Raw genomic sequence first — 16,604 nt, forward strand, 5'->3', positions numbered from 1 at the left:
CAAGGGTCAGACATGACCCGGTGCTTGCACAGGGGATACCTTTACCTTTACTATCTGAAAAACATTTTATACCAATAGAGATTTAGAAGGATTTTAAACCTAGCATTGCTAATACTTCTGTCTGTTTTCATGCGATTTTTTAAAGCTTTATAACAAATACTTGTGCTTTCTCCTAATACTTTACTGGAGTGCTAGGTTAGACATGAGCAAGCAAACCATACTGTGTGAACTTGTAGGCTGGAGTAAATCGGTGTATTGTGACTGACAGGTGAACAAAGTTCTGAAAAGAGAGCTGTATTACAGCAGTGCATTCTTAATTACTCAGGTTTCTGGGGCTCAGAATTTTTTCCCCCTAAGTGTTGGTTGAACTTTCCCTGACACTTCTAAATTTATTGTGAGGAGGGATTTTGAGAGCACTGTAGAATGTGAGAAAACGATTAAATATGTCAGTAGTTGATACACAAGTTATTCCAAGAGATCCTAAGGTTAACAAAATAATAAAATTGGACATAAATCCAACTTACCTCAAATTAAGTGTCAAATAATGTCTGCTCCCCTGCCCCCCACTAGTGTATAAGTTATACACATTTCCATGGCAAGAATTTACCAACATTGAGAGGCTGACAGTTCCCTTCTGAGATGCATTATTTTTGAGACACATGCCACCTCCCTTGAACCATAGCTGGCGTCCACATTTATTCTCAGGTTTAGCTGCCAAGTGGGGTCCTGGCGTAAATGGATTCCGCTCTGTTGCCTCCGGGGCTTTTTTGCATTGGGCTTGGGTTTGGCTCTGGCATTGCAAACTGTCAATCTAACATTCTACGAAACTAATTGGAGTTGAGTTCATTTATTTGTCTGTGTACGCATGTGTTTAAATACACACAAAAATGTGTTTTTACTCTCAAGAAAAAATTGGCAAAGAATTGCCTTTGAGAAGGCCATGTTTGGTTTAGAAATACGCAAAATTAAGCTGATACCATATGCCTCTGATTTAATAGTTCAGTGTGTTCTATTTTTACATTTACAAAACTCAGATGTGTCTTTATATTTCCCTGCCTCTCTACCCAAATAGATCATGCTTTAGAAGAGGGACCAACATTAATTATATTAGCCAGTATATTTTGAGTCCTGAATGAAACTAATGCATTTATTTATTTATTTATTTATTTATTTATTTATTTATTTATTTATTTATTTATTTATTTAATTAATATGCCACCCTCCCCCAAAGGCTCAGGGCGGTTTACAGGGAACAGGAAACAGATACAGATAACATGAGGTAACACATGTGACAACAGCAATAACAGTATAACAACAATAACCCCAACATGATAACACCAATAATAATATGATAGAACTGCAAAGGAGCCTCAGCTCAACTCTTACTGGAACCCACTGCATTAAGCAGATTATTGGCAGTCATAATAGGAGGGGGAGTTTGAGGGAAGCGATGGTCCGGGTCAACCTCAACCAAATGCCTGGTGGAGGAGCTCCCTTTTACAGGCCCTGCAGAACTGTTTGGGTTCCCTCAGGGCCCTGATCTCCTCTGGGAGCGCGTTCCACCACGTGGGGGTCAGAATGGAGAAAGCTCTGGCCCTGGTTGCGGTCAAGCGGGCTTCTTTGGGGCCAGGGACCACCAGGAGTTTGGAGGTAGTAGAGCACAAGGCTCTTTGAGGGGTGTAGGCGGAGAGGCGATCCCACAGGTATACTGGGCCCAGACCGCGTATGGCCTTAAAGGTGATAACCAAAACCTTAAGCCTGATCTGGAATTCAACTGGGAGCCAGCGCGCTGCTGAAGAATGTGCCGGATGTGGGATCTCCGAAGTGTGCTGTGAGGACCCTGGCAGCCGCGTTCTGAACCAATTGCATTTTCCGGATCAAGGATAAGGGTAGGCTAGCATAGAGCGAGTTACAGAAGTCTAGCCTAGAGGTGACCATCGCGTGGATCACTGTGGCGAGGTGTTCTGGGGCCAAGTAGGGCGCTAGTAGTTTGGCTTGGCGAAGGTGGTAAAATGCCAGCCGCACTACCATCGTGATCTGAGCCTTACTAGAGAGGGAAGCGTTGAGTATCACTCCCAGTTTTCTGGCAGAGTAGGCCACTGTTAGCTGCACTCCATCCAGATTGGGTAGGCATGCTTCCTCGCTTGGACCTTTCCTGCCCAGCCACAGGAAAGGGTTGAGCATCAGACGACACTGCTTGAGCCACCCCGTCACTGCTTCCAGGCAGCTGGCTAATGTTTCTGGGGGAGAGTCAGGGCGGCCATCCATCAGGAGGAAGAGCTGGGTGTCATCAGCATATTGGTGACAACCCAGCCCAAACCTCCTCACCAGTTGGGCAAGAGGGCGCATAAAGATGTTAAATAGAGTTGGAGAGTGAATTGCCCCTTGGGGGACTCCGCAAGCCAGTTGGTGACGGCTTGATGATCTCTCTCCTAATGCTACCCTCTGTCCGCGATTCCGGAGAAAGGAGATCAGCCATTGAAGGGGAGTCCCTCTGATCCTGGCATCGGCGAGGCGGTGAGCTAAAAGCTCATGATTTACTGTGTCGACCGCTGCTGAGAGATCTAATAATATAAGCAATGCTAACCCGCTCCGGTCCAGCTGGCGTATGATGACCACTGTGCTGCTTCAGTCTAAGATGGAAGTTTTGTCTTAACACAAATTCTTTTGGGGGAGGGAGGGGTCAGAAATTGGCAGGCAGTGATGTTTGAAATTAGCTTTCATGTCCTTTCTATTTTCCTATTATTTTCTGTTGAGGACAGCAGTGAAACCCCCTCCCCTTTGTACATATACAGAAATATAGTTGCAAATTCATGTTCTTTTCATTCACCAAATGTTGCAAGAGCTCCCTCAGCATAACCTTGAAAGTGTGCATTTGTATAATGTTTGCATAGCTTTATGGGGAGAAGAATGAAAACTGTTGAGTGAGTTCAAGTGGGGATTTAAATCCATACAAGTACTAAATGGGAATGCTTTCGCATCACAAGAGGGAAATGCATTTTTTTATTATTATTAATGTGTTGAGAATCAGCTTTAGAGGAAAGAGATGAGTGAGATGGGGATTTAGGTTTCACTGTTTTGGAACATATATGATGTGTGCTTCTAGAGCCATAGCACAGTCTCGCTTATTGGAAAGCCATTGCTACAAAAGGACAAGCTTCTGCCCCATTGGCTTCAATTGAGGCAAGAAGCCTCAAACTGGGGAGGAGTTGGAGGGTGAATGTTGTGCTGGAGAGGAAGATGTATGTTTCCCTGAGATTATTGAAGGAAGGGCAGGGTAAAAATACCCCAAATAAATATATGGTCATATCTCAAGCAGACAATGAAGACCTTCCAAAGGATCAGCAACAAGAGATTTGCAATTGCATGTATTTATGATTCATTTCCCCTGAAATGAGGCCCAAAGCAACTTCTTAAGAAAGAGTTCTCAATAGAATAACAATACTTAACTTTTGGGGGCAATGGGAAAAAATTCAGTGTTAGTATGACCATTCATATTATTGTGTTATTGACAATAAACATTTGCTGCCAGTGTGTTTCCTGATCCGCTTGAAGGTTCTGATTTTCATCCTTTAAAGCCCTTAAATGCCTTGGACCCATATACTAGTTGGATCAACTTTATGTTGATATAAGCCCATTAGGGCACTCTGTTCCCCACAGCAGGTTAAGAAGGTTAGCACAGACTCTGATTCTGCAGTAAAATTCTGACTCAAATATTCTAGGGGGTCCCTTGTCTCTCAGGAACCACATTTCAGAGATCTTTTTGGGCTTCAGTGGGAGAGGAGTTGTGGAAATCTCATTATACTGACTGGTTTTCTGAAGTATCACATAAATTACACATTTCAGATGCTTAAAGTTCCTTTGGGGGCTTGCCAGATTCTGGTTTCTCTTTTTGATATTTTAAGCCATAGGAAGTAAATATCAGTTTGTAGAATTCTGATTTTGTTGAGACAGAATTTAGGTTACTTTTGATATTAAATTGTTTTTGCACTGCTTATTTTAGAAAGATACAAGGACAGGTTCAATCCTAATTTAAAATCTGTTAGTCACCTTGTAATCCATTGATTTGTTTTATTTTTTACATAAATTGATTGCTTTTGAATACAATGCTGTGTTGGCTGTTTCTGTGAGATGATTTGCACCTTGTACCTGGCCTATCCTGTGTTGAAGAACTTTCTGATCTGTAGCTAATCATACCTCATTTATCATCTTTGAATAAAGGACATAACTTCTTGTCATAGAATGTATATCAGTGTTTTCCCTCTTTCCCCCATTTCTAGATATCATGCTTGCCATCTACATGTGTGAAGGATGTTGCAAATAATGATAACAGGGTTGCACAGATGTGACAAGGGAAATAATTGGGCTTCATGTGCTGATTTTAAGAGGTGACCTTTTATTCTGTCACAAGAAAGCATGAGCTAATAGAGCCAAGGACCTGTCCCCAAGAACTCTCAAGTACATCTTCCTTTTATTGCCATATAACTGGCACAAGAATTACTGAATCCTTATATTTCAGTGTGTCTATCATAGTGATTCTCTAATAATATGCTGGAGCAGATCAGCATGTGGCTTGAAGTGTACTTTGAAAAATAAGGTCCCATTTTTTTCATCACGTCCACTCTTCTATGCTCATTAAAGTATATTGAAAAGGGAAGGCCCAGGATTTGGTGGGGAGCATTCTGCCTACACCTTGTTTCAGCTTTCCCAGTTGGACACTTGGAATTTTTTTGGAGCACAGAAAAACCCTTGTAAAATCTTTTTGCTTTAGGAGAAAATGTTTGGAGAGTGTATGTACTGTGAAGATTTTAACGCACAATAAGTTACTACATTGAGTGATGATCATTCTTGTAGATCTGGTAGACTTATGAGGAAAGGTTGGGGGAGCTTGATCTGTTTAGCATGGAGAGGAGGTGACTGAGAGAGGATCTGATAACCATCTTCAAGTATTTAAAAGGCTGCCATGTAAAGGATGGAGCAGAGTTCTTCTCTCTTGCCCCAGAGGGATGGACCAGAACCAATGGGATGAAATTAATTTAAAAGAAATTCCGTCTAAACATCAGGAAGAAGTTCCTGACAGAATGGTTTCTCAGTGGAACAGGCTTCCTCGGAAGGTGGTGGGCTCTCCATCTTTGGAAATTTTTAAACAGAGGCTGGATAGTCATCAGACAGAGAGGCTGATTCTGTGAAGGCTCAAGGGGGTGGCAGGTTACAATGGATGAACGATAGGGTTGTGAGTGTTCTGCATAGTGGAGGGGGTTAGACAAGATGATACAGGAGGTCCCTTCCAACTCTATTATTCTATGAGTCTGTGATCTGAGAGGGTGCTGCCACCCTCAAGAGGTATGCAAGATGGGACCTTACATGTGTATTGCTGCTGCCCTTCTTCTGATGCTTTTGATTTAACTTGAACTAGGTGCTAGAAGCCTGTCCCCTAGCTACCTATGGTCAATGTTTGCAGCTCTAAAGGTCCTCTTCAGATACAGTCACAGACCGAGAAACAAGCAACCCTGCCTTGCTGGAGGCAATGCTGGCACTTTCAAAGAGAGGTTTCCCCCCTTAAATATGACTCATTTTGTACTGACTTTACTGACTTTAACTCAATAAGCTGCTAGCCATCCTGTGGCAGTGTGAGATGGTTTCCTCCAAAGTCGTGCACTTTTTCCCCTTTTGCCACAAAATGTGTTTTCTGTTTTCAAGTTTTATTTTTCCTACCTCAAAGATGGTGGACTGTACTGAGATAGTACCACACTAAGATAGCATTAACTTAGCAGGTGGTAGTTCTTTGCTCTTTGAAATTTCCAGAAGGGGCAAGGCCCGATAGAGCTTTGATGACCTCCCTTTTTGTCATTGTGATAGCACCCAAGGATTAGGTTGCCCTTCAGTTCCCTAACTGAAGCTGTGCTGTAACAAAGCCATATTTTCTACTCTTGGCTGGCAGTCAAGATTCTCCCCATGAGTTGCTTTTAAGCAGTCAACTCAAAGCATGTTGGCCACTAGGCCTGGCCACAGCAGCCACATTGGGTTTGGCCACAGAGGAGGATGACTCCTGGGTACTGCTGTGGTCCAGCTGCAACAGCACAATACACACAGTAACCATGCCTGGATGGCAAAATATGCCAGGTACCATGCAGGCTCAGATGTGGAAGAAGATGCCAGTAGCCAAGCCAAGCAGCAGTGGAGGAGGAAGCTGGATCCATCACCCCAGGGAATCTCCTGTTTCCCCAAGCCCTAAGCGCAAGTATCATGGGGGTGGGGATTGTTTTTTCCTAGTTTCCAGCTAGTATCTTTCTGTCTGTAATTTAAACCCATTATCGCATGTCCTGTCCTCTGCTGCCAACAGGAATAGCTTTCTGCCCCCTCTACATGGCACCCTTTCAATCTAGCTAGATGTATTTGAAGGGGCCAATGTAATGGCCAATAAAAAAACTAATTCAAAGGAAAACTAGTTATCTTCTTGGAGAATTAGCAGTGGTTAGTATAGAGTACCATGAAGTATAATGACCCAGACGATAGTCATTAGGAGAAAACCTTCACATCCTTATCCATTGTTCCTCTTAATATTTGTGAAACAGCCCTGGGGATGGAGTGTGTCCTGGCTGTCCAAGTTGGAATAGGGTCTGATTGGCCCTGCACCTACAGCCCCTGCCCTCCCTCCCTGGACGCTAGCCACTTTGCTCTCAGACACTGCAGGAGCCAGCATGTGTGAGAGAGGCACAGAGACACAGAGAGCCCTGCCAAACCGCAAACCAGCCCTGATTACCTGCTATGTCTCCTGCTGGGAGGGAGACAGAGAGAGAGAGATCTGTGCCTGCCAGTGTCCCCTGGGTCCTAGCGCCCATTGTATTCCTGGTTGCAATGGGCTTTCTTGCTAGTATCACAATAAAATGCAAATACGGCAATGTGTACTTTTAAAATTGATGGATGTGTTACATGTCATGAAGACACATTCAGCTTATATCAACTATAAATTAATGACCTCCAACATCCTATCATTAACAGTCTTGTTTAATTTTGCAAGTCGACAGTAGTGGCTTCCTTGAGTGAGTCAAGCCATCTTGTGTTAGGTCTTCCTCTTTTTCTGATGCCTTCAGCCTCACTTTGGTCAGTTTAGCTTCTAGGGAGAGTTCAGGCATGATTTGACCCAGAACCCACATGTTTGTCGATTTGGACGTCCATTGTATCTATAAAACTCTTCTCCAACCCTACATTTCAAATTAATCAACTTTCTTCCTGTTTGCTTTCTTCATTGTCCAACCTTAACAGTAGCTTCTCTATGAAATGCTTCAGTAACTATTTTTCTGTGTGTGCTCTAGTACCTCTTTTTTGATTCCAGATTGAACATCTGGCATCTCTTATTCCATATAGGTGACAGTCTTTATTGTAAGATTTTGAGCATCACTTTGCTTGCCTGAGAAATTAGTGTGATTGTCTGAAATTTGTCACTCTCACCCTTAAAGTGAGTTGCTGCAGCCTTTGTTTTGCACGTCCTTGTTTTGGAACAGGAAAGCAGGTTCAGCATTTCCAGTCTGTGGACCGTTTTTTTGTTTTCCATATTTGTTGGTATTTTCTAGTTCAGGTTTTGATGGACTCCAATTTTTATGGCTTGAAATAGTACTATTGGTATCCCACCTCCTGGTGATTCATTTCTCCCAATTGCTTTGAGTGAAGCTTTCAGTTCACTTTCTAAAATCACAGGTTCTTCTTCAAAAGATCCTTCTTTGAAGGAATTTGTCATCCTTTCATCACTTTCATATAGTTCTTCAGTATATTATTCTTTTCTTTGTTTTATCCTGTTCAGTTAATGTATTTCTGTATTGATCTTTTAGCATTCTTAGCCATGGTTTAAATTTCCCTCTTTTTCTTGGATTTTAAAATTTTTATTCAATTTCTGTATTTTATTTTTGTGAAATGATAGCCACCACAGAAAGCTTTTTTCCCTAGCAAATATGACTCCTTAACGAAGCCCATATCTGTGTATGTGTTACAGAAAACATGATTAACAGCACCTTCTTGTGAATATTTTGGTGATACTGATCAAGTTCCTCCAAGTGGCAGAGTAGATGTCTCCCTTTAGCTTCTAGGATTTCAGAACTCCCTGGCATTAACCAGAGTCAGTCACCAGATGGTGCTAATACAACACTCTTCAAGGACTAGGAAGGGCATAAAGACATTTATGACCTTCCCGATAACTTTAAATGAAATTTAGACTGTTCACAAGGGTCTCTTTGATTTGGTTTGTATGCAGGTCTTGTTTCTGAAAATATCCATGTAAATAGAATGGAATAGTTTATTCAAATGAGCTTTAGTCCCGCTAGGAAAATATAATGCTGAGAGCTTACACAAAACAGCAGAGATTGGATTTTGTTGGGAGCAGAAAATATTAAAACATTTCTATCCAAGTATAAATAACAATGTTACCTTGAACTGAACATACCTTTTATATAGCTGTGTCAGGACTGCATTGACCTTGTATGGCTACAGAGAAGGTGAGGAGTGGGAGGGAGCTTTATGATGAGTGGGAGAAGAAAGTGTATGAAGCAATCATACTCTTGGTAAATACTGTGGTATTTCATGTCCCCTCCTTCAATTAAATTGTAAACTGTTTAGATGGTGTCACATCCTAAGCATTCCTATAATGGGCAAGTTTATTGGACTAAAAGAAGAGGGTAAAACTGGAGAAGTTAAGAAACCATTTTGAAGGTCTTGCTCTAGACCAGGGGTAGTCAAACTGCAGCCCTCCAGATGTCCATGGACTACAATTCCCAGGAGAATTGGGAATTGTAGTCCATGGACATCTGGAGGGCCGCAGTTTGACTACCCCTGCTCTAGACTAATGCAAACTTTACTCTGTAATATGTCGCAGTGCAAATTAAAAAGCTGAAATGGTTAAAATCCTAGTGATTTTAAGCAGCTCAAATCCATTCCACCTATGGTCTGACAAACTACATATAATTGTTTCTCAAGAGCATCCATATCTCTCTGGACAACTATTGTTATAAGTGTGCCAAAAGCACCAATCCCTTTACTTGAAACAACTGAGCTGGGTAGGGCTGATAGTTCATAATCATAACGCAGCTGCCATTGCTGTGAGAGATAACCCAGGGAAGGATTGTAACAAGTGTTCTTAAAGTAGAGTCTCATGGCATCTTAAAGACTAACCAATTTATTGTGGCATTAGTGTTTGCAATTCAGGGGTCATATTGTTATGTGGAAGTAGGCTGTGACTTATAAAAGCATATACAACTCAATATTGTTTTAATGTGCTGTTTTGGCCACAACAGACTGACAGACTTAAATTTGTCGCTCTTAAAATAGAATATTTTAAAACTGTTAATCCTGAGTATATCCAGGTGTGGGCCTTGAAGAGATCCACAGAATCTGAAACCATGCCCCTGCACAAGAGTTCATAATTTGGGTCCAAGGGGTAAGCTCCCCTGGGGCAACAACATCTCCTTTTGTTAGTGGCTTGACGTATTTTTGTAAGCAAGGACATTGGTAAGCCTATATAAATTGTGTATCTATTAAAACATCTATATATCACTTTTCCTTCAACAAGGTTAAGAAATGATTATATGTTTTCATATAATCTTAACCTAGCAACTCTCTGTTTCATTTTGGAAACTCCCTTCTGTTCCAAAAGAGGTTTGCTATGTGTCAGGGAAAGAAATGCAAATCCTTGGGCAGATGGGACTAGTTTTTGTCACACAGTCAAAGTGGTTGGCAAGTGTCATTTATTTCACTGAAAATTTAAAATTATTATCACACCAATTGTGAGTTGCCTATTCAACCTTTTCCTTTTATGTAATATATATATTGACTTAATTTTTCGGTCTTCAAAATTCTTCCCCACAAAATTCTTCCCCACAGATCTCTGCTGCCAGATTTGTTTTCATTCTGTAATGGCCCCCTGAGATTGTTGGACTTTGACCAGAAAACCAGGCAGGCAGCTCGGTATCATTTGGTTGGGCTGTCGGACACTTTAGTGTAAAAGTATGCAACATTCTGAGTAGATATTCTACACACACACACACACGCAATTATTATGTAACTCAAAATTATGTAATTATGTATGAATTATGTAACTCAAAAATCTTCATACCATACACAAATAGAAACAGAAACATAGCCAAAAGCTTCTACTTCACCTGTTTTATTTATTGTAATTTTGTGCAGGTATTAAACTATGAATTAGAGGTAAAGAGATAGCTGAATCCGTGCTTACCCCCCCCCCCCATGCACACACAAACACTTTTAACCTTGGTCTAAAGGGGAAAATAACCTTCCCTCTATAATAATTGTCCCACTACACCTTGTTTAAAAATTGTCTTTCATATAGTCAGCTACAAAGGGAAGAGTACATGGACTAATCCAAGATATTTGCTGACTTTTGTATCTCGTTACACTGTATGAATTTCTTACTGGCAATCTTCAAAACAAAAATTGTTTTATCGTTTGTGTAGTTCTTTTAATATTTATCTCATAACAATCTGCAGGATTTGGCTACATTTGTGATAATCCAGCAAGACTGTTTCACTCACAAGCACAAGTCTCTGTGTTTGGATTTTCTCTATACGACAGCACAAATTGCTGTGGGGGGGGGGCAAAATTAACTGTATCCAGCACTTGGAGTTGTGTGCTCACCTTATCTATAAGCTACCAAAGATATGATCAGCATTGCCATCTCTTTGACTGCCCTTATCCTGTATTCAATACAATAGTAAGCTGAAGGGTACTGATTATTAAGCCAAAATAGTAAGCAGGTCTCTGGGTTAGAATATTTGTCTGCTTATTAAAAAAAAAAAAAAAAAAAGCAAAAACTGGCCAGTGTTTACCCAGAAAATATTTTCTTTTTTTTAAAAAAAGCATTTCTTGCCAGTCTATTCTCAACTCTGAAGTCTCCAAACTTCCACAGGCTTTGCTGCAGACAGTATTATTTTATTGTTCTCTGGAACGATGAACAACTAGATGTTCCTCCTTGGCTTGTACAACAGCACATGAAGCAAAGTAATGGATAGCTATTATGAGAATAAATTTCGTTTACTGGTTTGCACAAGCAACCATGCCTAAAAAGGAACCCTAGTAACTGTAAAAGCTTGGCCAAGAATGAGTGAAACTAATACATTTGTTATAAGCTTGTCCTTTTTTATCGCAGTAGCTGCTTGTTGTATTAATGCATTTTCAAATATGAATTGCAGAGTAATTATATTTATGAGGACAAAATTTTCTGTAAAAGTTATAAAAGCAAAAGTATTCTAATATCTCTTTAAAACAAAATAAACAAAAAAATTGTTACATTTGACTTCCAAAAAAATCATTATCTACCTTTTGGGTGCTGTTTTGTATTGCATGTCTTTTGTGCCAATTCTGCCAGTTGTTTGCTAGGACAGAAGATAAATCACCTTTCTGCATTTTTTAAAATTGCATTGCATGCTTTCCTGAAGAGGCTGTCTCATTTGCGTCTGACATCCTTTCTGCATTTTCAGTGTGCAAATATTTTTAGAAAAAGCAGTTCAAGTTCTGCAAACAGTTGCCTAATATGTATTTTGTCAGTGAAGCATTTCTCCTTTTTCATTTTATTTATTTTTTCACATGTAATTTATTGATTCAGCATACTTTTAGCTAGAAATGGCCATTTCATTATGCCCTGTGTGGTAACAATTGTAGCAGCAAAATGATTGATAATCTATCAATTAAGACATAGCTTTATGAAAGTCCAGGTATTATTGTTAGTGCATGAATTTCCTGTCCTACTTTTGTGTTAACTTTTGACTTTATTTCAGGATATTTCAATGAGAAAGCTTCATCTTTGGTAACATTTAATAGCTATAGTAGATTAGAATGTTGACAACAGTTAAGTATATGATTGAATATTAATAAGGCACTGTTTATTGTGTAGTAGTTTTTTTTAATACTTCCTGAGAATGTTTGCAAAAAAGCTGTAGTGTAGTCTTAACTGGGTACTGATACTTAAACAAATCTATTAATTTGGGCTTTTAGAATCACAAAAAGTTTTCAAATGTAATGTGACAATTTCCTTTGTGTAAAGAATGCACTACTTGTAAATGTTGTTAATGCTGGATGGAATGTGGGGAAGTGACATTTTTTAAAAATATAATAGATATTTTTCTTCCATAGATGTCACATTTCTCAGGCCTGTAATCCAAACATATTTTTTAAAGAAATGTCACTTGTATAAAATAGTCTTTGTTCTAGATATTTATGTTTTTTAAAACATTTAGTCACCATTTTATGGAACTGAATTGTGTTTTCTGGGTGTGTTGTGATCAATATGTATCATTAAGTGTTTTTAAAATGTGTGTGTGTATTAAAATAATGGGTAATATTAAAAACTTTAGCAGAAGTAGCATAGTAGAATAAAGTCAAAAGGCAGAATGCGTTTGTTCTTGATTCTTCTGAGTTATTTCTGCTAAAGTTTTTAGCATTACCCACCCATTATTGGTGTATTTATAAAAGCTTCTGGATAATAAGCAATTATTTGACAAATACAGGTTATACTGGGCTTGGATTTTGGTGGAACGTATGAATAGAACTGAAAACGATTAAATCTGACCTGTAGATCTTTTAAGTGGTTGGTTCCTTGCTATGAACAGAAATGTCATTGTTTTCTACCAATACACTGACTGAAAGTTCTCAGTTGCAGCTAAAAACAAGTTATTTTTCTTTTTGTTGACCTTTTTCACCATGTGCGTGAATTAGTCTTTTAACTATGTTGAAAGTTCGATCCTTTATTTACTTTACCTGTATAGCTGATGCTGTCTAAAATGATGAGAGCATTTGAGTGTGCCTAAGCAGCGGAAAACTGATATCACCTTGTAAGTTTGTATTTCAGGATTGGTATGTGCTTTGCATGTAGTGATGTGGCTTGGGTAGCTTGCTGAGCAGATTGCATTAGAAGGGCAGCATTGATATCATTTTTTCAAAAGCTGGATTATATTTTGGAATGTATTTGCACAAATGCAGGGTGTGTATGGCTGAGTGTGTGTTTGTGTGTGTGTAGGTAGACCTACATTCACTGGAACAGGTTTTATTTTTTTTTAACCAAATAACTACAGAGAACTCTGCCAGATTAACAGTTCAGAATTCATGGGCAGCAAGTAGAAATTGACTGGTGGTGGTTCTGGTGAAAGGGCAGTTAAGTTGTTCTATTATTGTGTGTTGCTAGTTTTTAGAAAATGTGAACTATATAAAGAACATAATATATATTATATTGTGTTTTATTAGATTTTATTAGACTTTTTATTAGCTTGGGGCAGAATATGGGATTTTATTGTTTGTTTTAATTGTCGCAAGTCACTTCCAGCCATGGAAAAATGCAGGATCTAAATGTGTTAATAAATAAGAATATTGCAAAGCAAAATTGGTACTAATAATCTTCTAGCACTTCTCAATTTTGCCAAGGGCTTTATGATTCAGCCTCATTCAGCTGCCTATTTGTATGCCTTTGCTTGAATTTTTTCTATTTTAAAAATATTTTATATATGTTTAGATTGTAAGCCACATCATCATCTATGAGGCCACTGTGTTAGCCCACATACAGTCCATTGTTCTCTCATATATAAGACCATTGCAGTAAGAGAGAGAGATCCAGCTTGGTGTAGTGTTTAGGAGTGTGGACTTCTAATCTGGCGAGCCGGGTTTAATTCCTCCTTCCTCTTCCACATGCAGCCAGCTGGGTGATCTTGGGCTTGCCACAGCACTGATAAAGCTGTTCTGACCGAGCAGACTTATATTGTGTGTAAGGGGGAACAAGTGGCTTTCTGGTGCTGGTTAGGGGCGTGCAAGATATTTTTTTTCAGATTCCGGTATATTGAACCTTTAAAATAGCTGTATTTTCTGATATTCCCAAATCCCATTACAGGTATGGTATTTAGATTCAGTAAATATATGGGATTCTTGATTTTGCAGGGGGAGGGACCATTAAAGTCAATGACGAATCTATCCTAGGGTATATTCAGTGATCAAGGGTAGAGATAGATGCACCAAGTTTGTTACATAGCTGCTGGAGCTTTTCCTCAAAAGAACCCCCAGATTTCAAAAAGGGGAATCCAATTCTGTGGGCATCCAAAGAGTGTGCCTCCATCCTCCATTTTTTCCATTGGGGGAAAAATAGCAAGGCAACACAAGCCTAGCAAAATGTCCCAGAGAATCTCTGCAGTAGAAAGTGAAGTGTGTGGGGGTGATATTTTTGCAACACCAGCAGCAAAACTACTATAATGTGCCCAGCAGAACCAGTGCCACTGTGTCAATTCAAAAACCCAACAGGACTAAGGTCAAATATGAGAAACTCTAAAGTAGAAACTGAGGGACAGGTATTTCTTCAAGGACTGCAGAACTATTGCAATATACTAATCTGGTGAGTCCGGTTTGATTCCCAGCTCTCCCACGTGCAACCAGATGGATGACCTTGGACTCGCCACAGCACTGATAAAGCTGTTCTGACCGAGCAGTGATATCAGGGCTTTCTCAGCCTCACCAACCTTACAGGGTGTCTGTTGTGGGAAGAGGAAAGGGAAGGTGAATATAAGCTGCTTTGAGACCCCTTTGGATAGAGATAAGCAACATATAAGAACCAACTCTTTTTCTAAAGCCAAGGGCAAACCCAGAAAACACATGTGAACCATTTCCTCAGAGAAGATCTCAGAAATGAGAAGGAGTTGGTTGTGTCCACTCTGATCATCCTCTTTCTGTTGGAGCAATATGCACCAACCATCACTGCCTCAGTGGAGAAGCCTTATTCTAGATGCTACAGCTGTCCTACAGACGTATCAGGGATAGGCAACCTGGAGCAGCCTGCAGAAAGCAGTGTCTTTGACCATGGAGAAGGAATAACTATCTATTTGGGCAATGAGGCAAGTGACCCTCTTATTTGCCTACTGTTTTGCCTGTGCCAACCTCACCAAGCATCTCTATCAGAGATGTTTGGCATCTCTTCACTACTGGAGGTGGTTGTAGGCTGGCTGGTGGTGGCTGCTTGGGGATCCTAGCAGCAGCCTCTCCCCCTCTGAAGAAGCACTGCCAAGTTCCACAGTCTGGTAGCTGAGAGATGATTGAGATCTCTCCCTTGACTGATCTGAGTCCTATACAACTGGCACTATGCAAAGTGGGGATCCTCCAGCTGGAAGTGCTTCCAGATTTTAGGGGTGCAGGGACACCCATGCTGTAGGGGCACCCACTCTCCAAACCTCTTTCAGCAATAGAGTCTAGCTCAGCGAAACCCTTGCTTTTATGCTCTCTGCCCATGCACAGAAGAATTTGAACAAAGATGCTTGGCTAAAAAGCAGTGTTCCCCCTAACATGAAATTCTATATGTCAGATCTGGTCTTCCCCCTCTTCCTTGGGAAATGAGTGTGGAAAGCAAGATAATTACTATTGGACATTTGAAGCTAGCAATACAATGCCATTTGCAAAAGCATTGCAATGGTTAACTGAGGCACTACAGCTCTCCTTAAGGCACTTTTGCCATTGGGCTGCAGAGATGCCTCTTCCCCCTCCCTCCTGTCGCCTTGGAAACCAGAGCAGAATTTGGGAAAGAGGCCTAGAGAAGATAGAACTGAAAATCTCTCTTCAGCCCATTAAACCACTCCAACAGCAGCTATTTGTAATAGCTGAATATTCCCCGGGAAAAGCTGGAAAAAATTCAACTTTATTCATGATCAGCTATACAGGTAGCTGCCAGATATTCTGATATGTATTTGGCTGAAGAAATTCCCCCCCCCCAAAAAAAAAAAAATGGTAAGGTGTTTTTCAGGTATCTTTTCAGCTCCGATACAGAGAAATGGTACTGGGAGACCAAGAGAATGCCCACGTAAGATCAAAAATTTTGTTAAAAATAAAACAAACATTCCTGCACTCAACACGATGAAAGCAAAGGAGAACAAGGCATGAGTGAAGAAGAAAAGGAGTTGGTTCTTATATGATGCTTTTCTCTACCAGAAGGAGTCTCAAAGCGTCTTACAGTCACCTTCCTTGATATAGTCCTTTCACATATATGATTGTGACAGGTCTCACACTCAACTTCTAAATATTAAAAATGAATCCCATACATTTCAATGCCGATTTCCTTGAAGTATGCATGTTTAGGATTGCAGCCTGCAGTTTGACTGAAGTGTGTTTATATGCAATTTCTGCCTTGATTTCTTTCCATTGATAAGTATGTATTCTACATGTATTTCTAATTAATGTTCTCAAAAATTTGTCTTCTGCCTCAGATGATTTTTGATGACTGGCCTTTTTTTTTCCTACAGCATTACTAATGAGGCAGGAGCCTCTATATACAGTGTGAGTCCCGAAGCTTGTAAAGAGATGCCAGATTTAGACCCGAACCTACGAAGTGCAGGTAATTACTGGTTGTTTTCTTACCCTTACATCAATCAGCATCTATTATGTACTTTATAATCACTAAGTAACATCTGATGATGCAGGAGGCTAGAGTTTAAGGAAATACAGGACTGCAATTAAATTAATGCTGACACCAATAACTCTGTGTTATTTTTAAAAAATCAGTCTCTTGAACTTTGCACACTATACATTGGCCTTGTCTTGGGTGGTCATCCAAAAAATTGTACAGTGAAAGCACCCTT

The 16,604-nt window shown here is 40.0% G+C and overlaps 1 protein-coding gene across 2 annotated transcripts in view; it reads left to right on the forward strand.

Moving 5' to 3' along the window:
* The window catches only part of SRBD1 (S1 RNA binding domain 1), a 215,248-nt gene that overhangs the window by 70,842 nt on the left and 127,802 nt on the right, over positions 1 to 16,604 (forward strand). For both annotated transcript variants that reach the window (XM_077337219.1, XM_077337210.1), the window contains exon 15: positions 16,269 to 16,360. In XM_077337219.1, the coding sequence (XP_077193334.1) occupies positions 16,269 to 16,360 (92 nt within the window). The remainder of the gene's footprint in view (positions 1 to 16,268; positions 16,361 to 16,604) is intronic.

This window comes from Paroedura picta, chromosome 1 (assembly GCF_049243985.1).
Source record: "Paroedura picta isolate Pp20150507F chromosome 1, Ppicta_v3.0, whole genome shotgun sequence".
NCBI lineage: Eukaryota > Metazoa > Chordata > Lepidosauria > Squamata > Gekkonidae > Paroedura > Paroedura picta.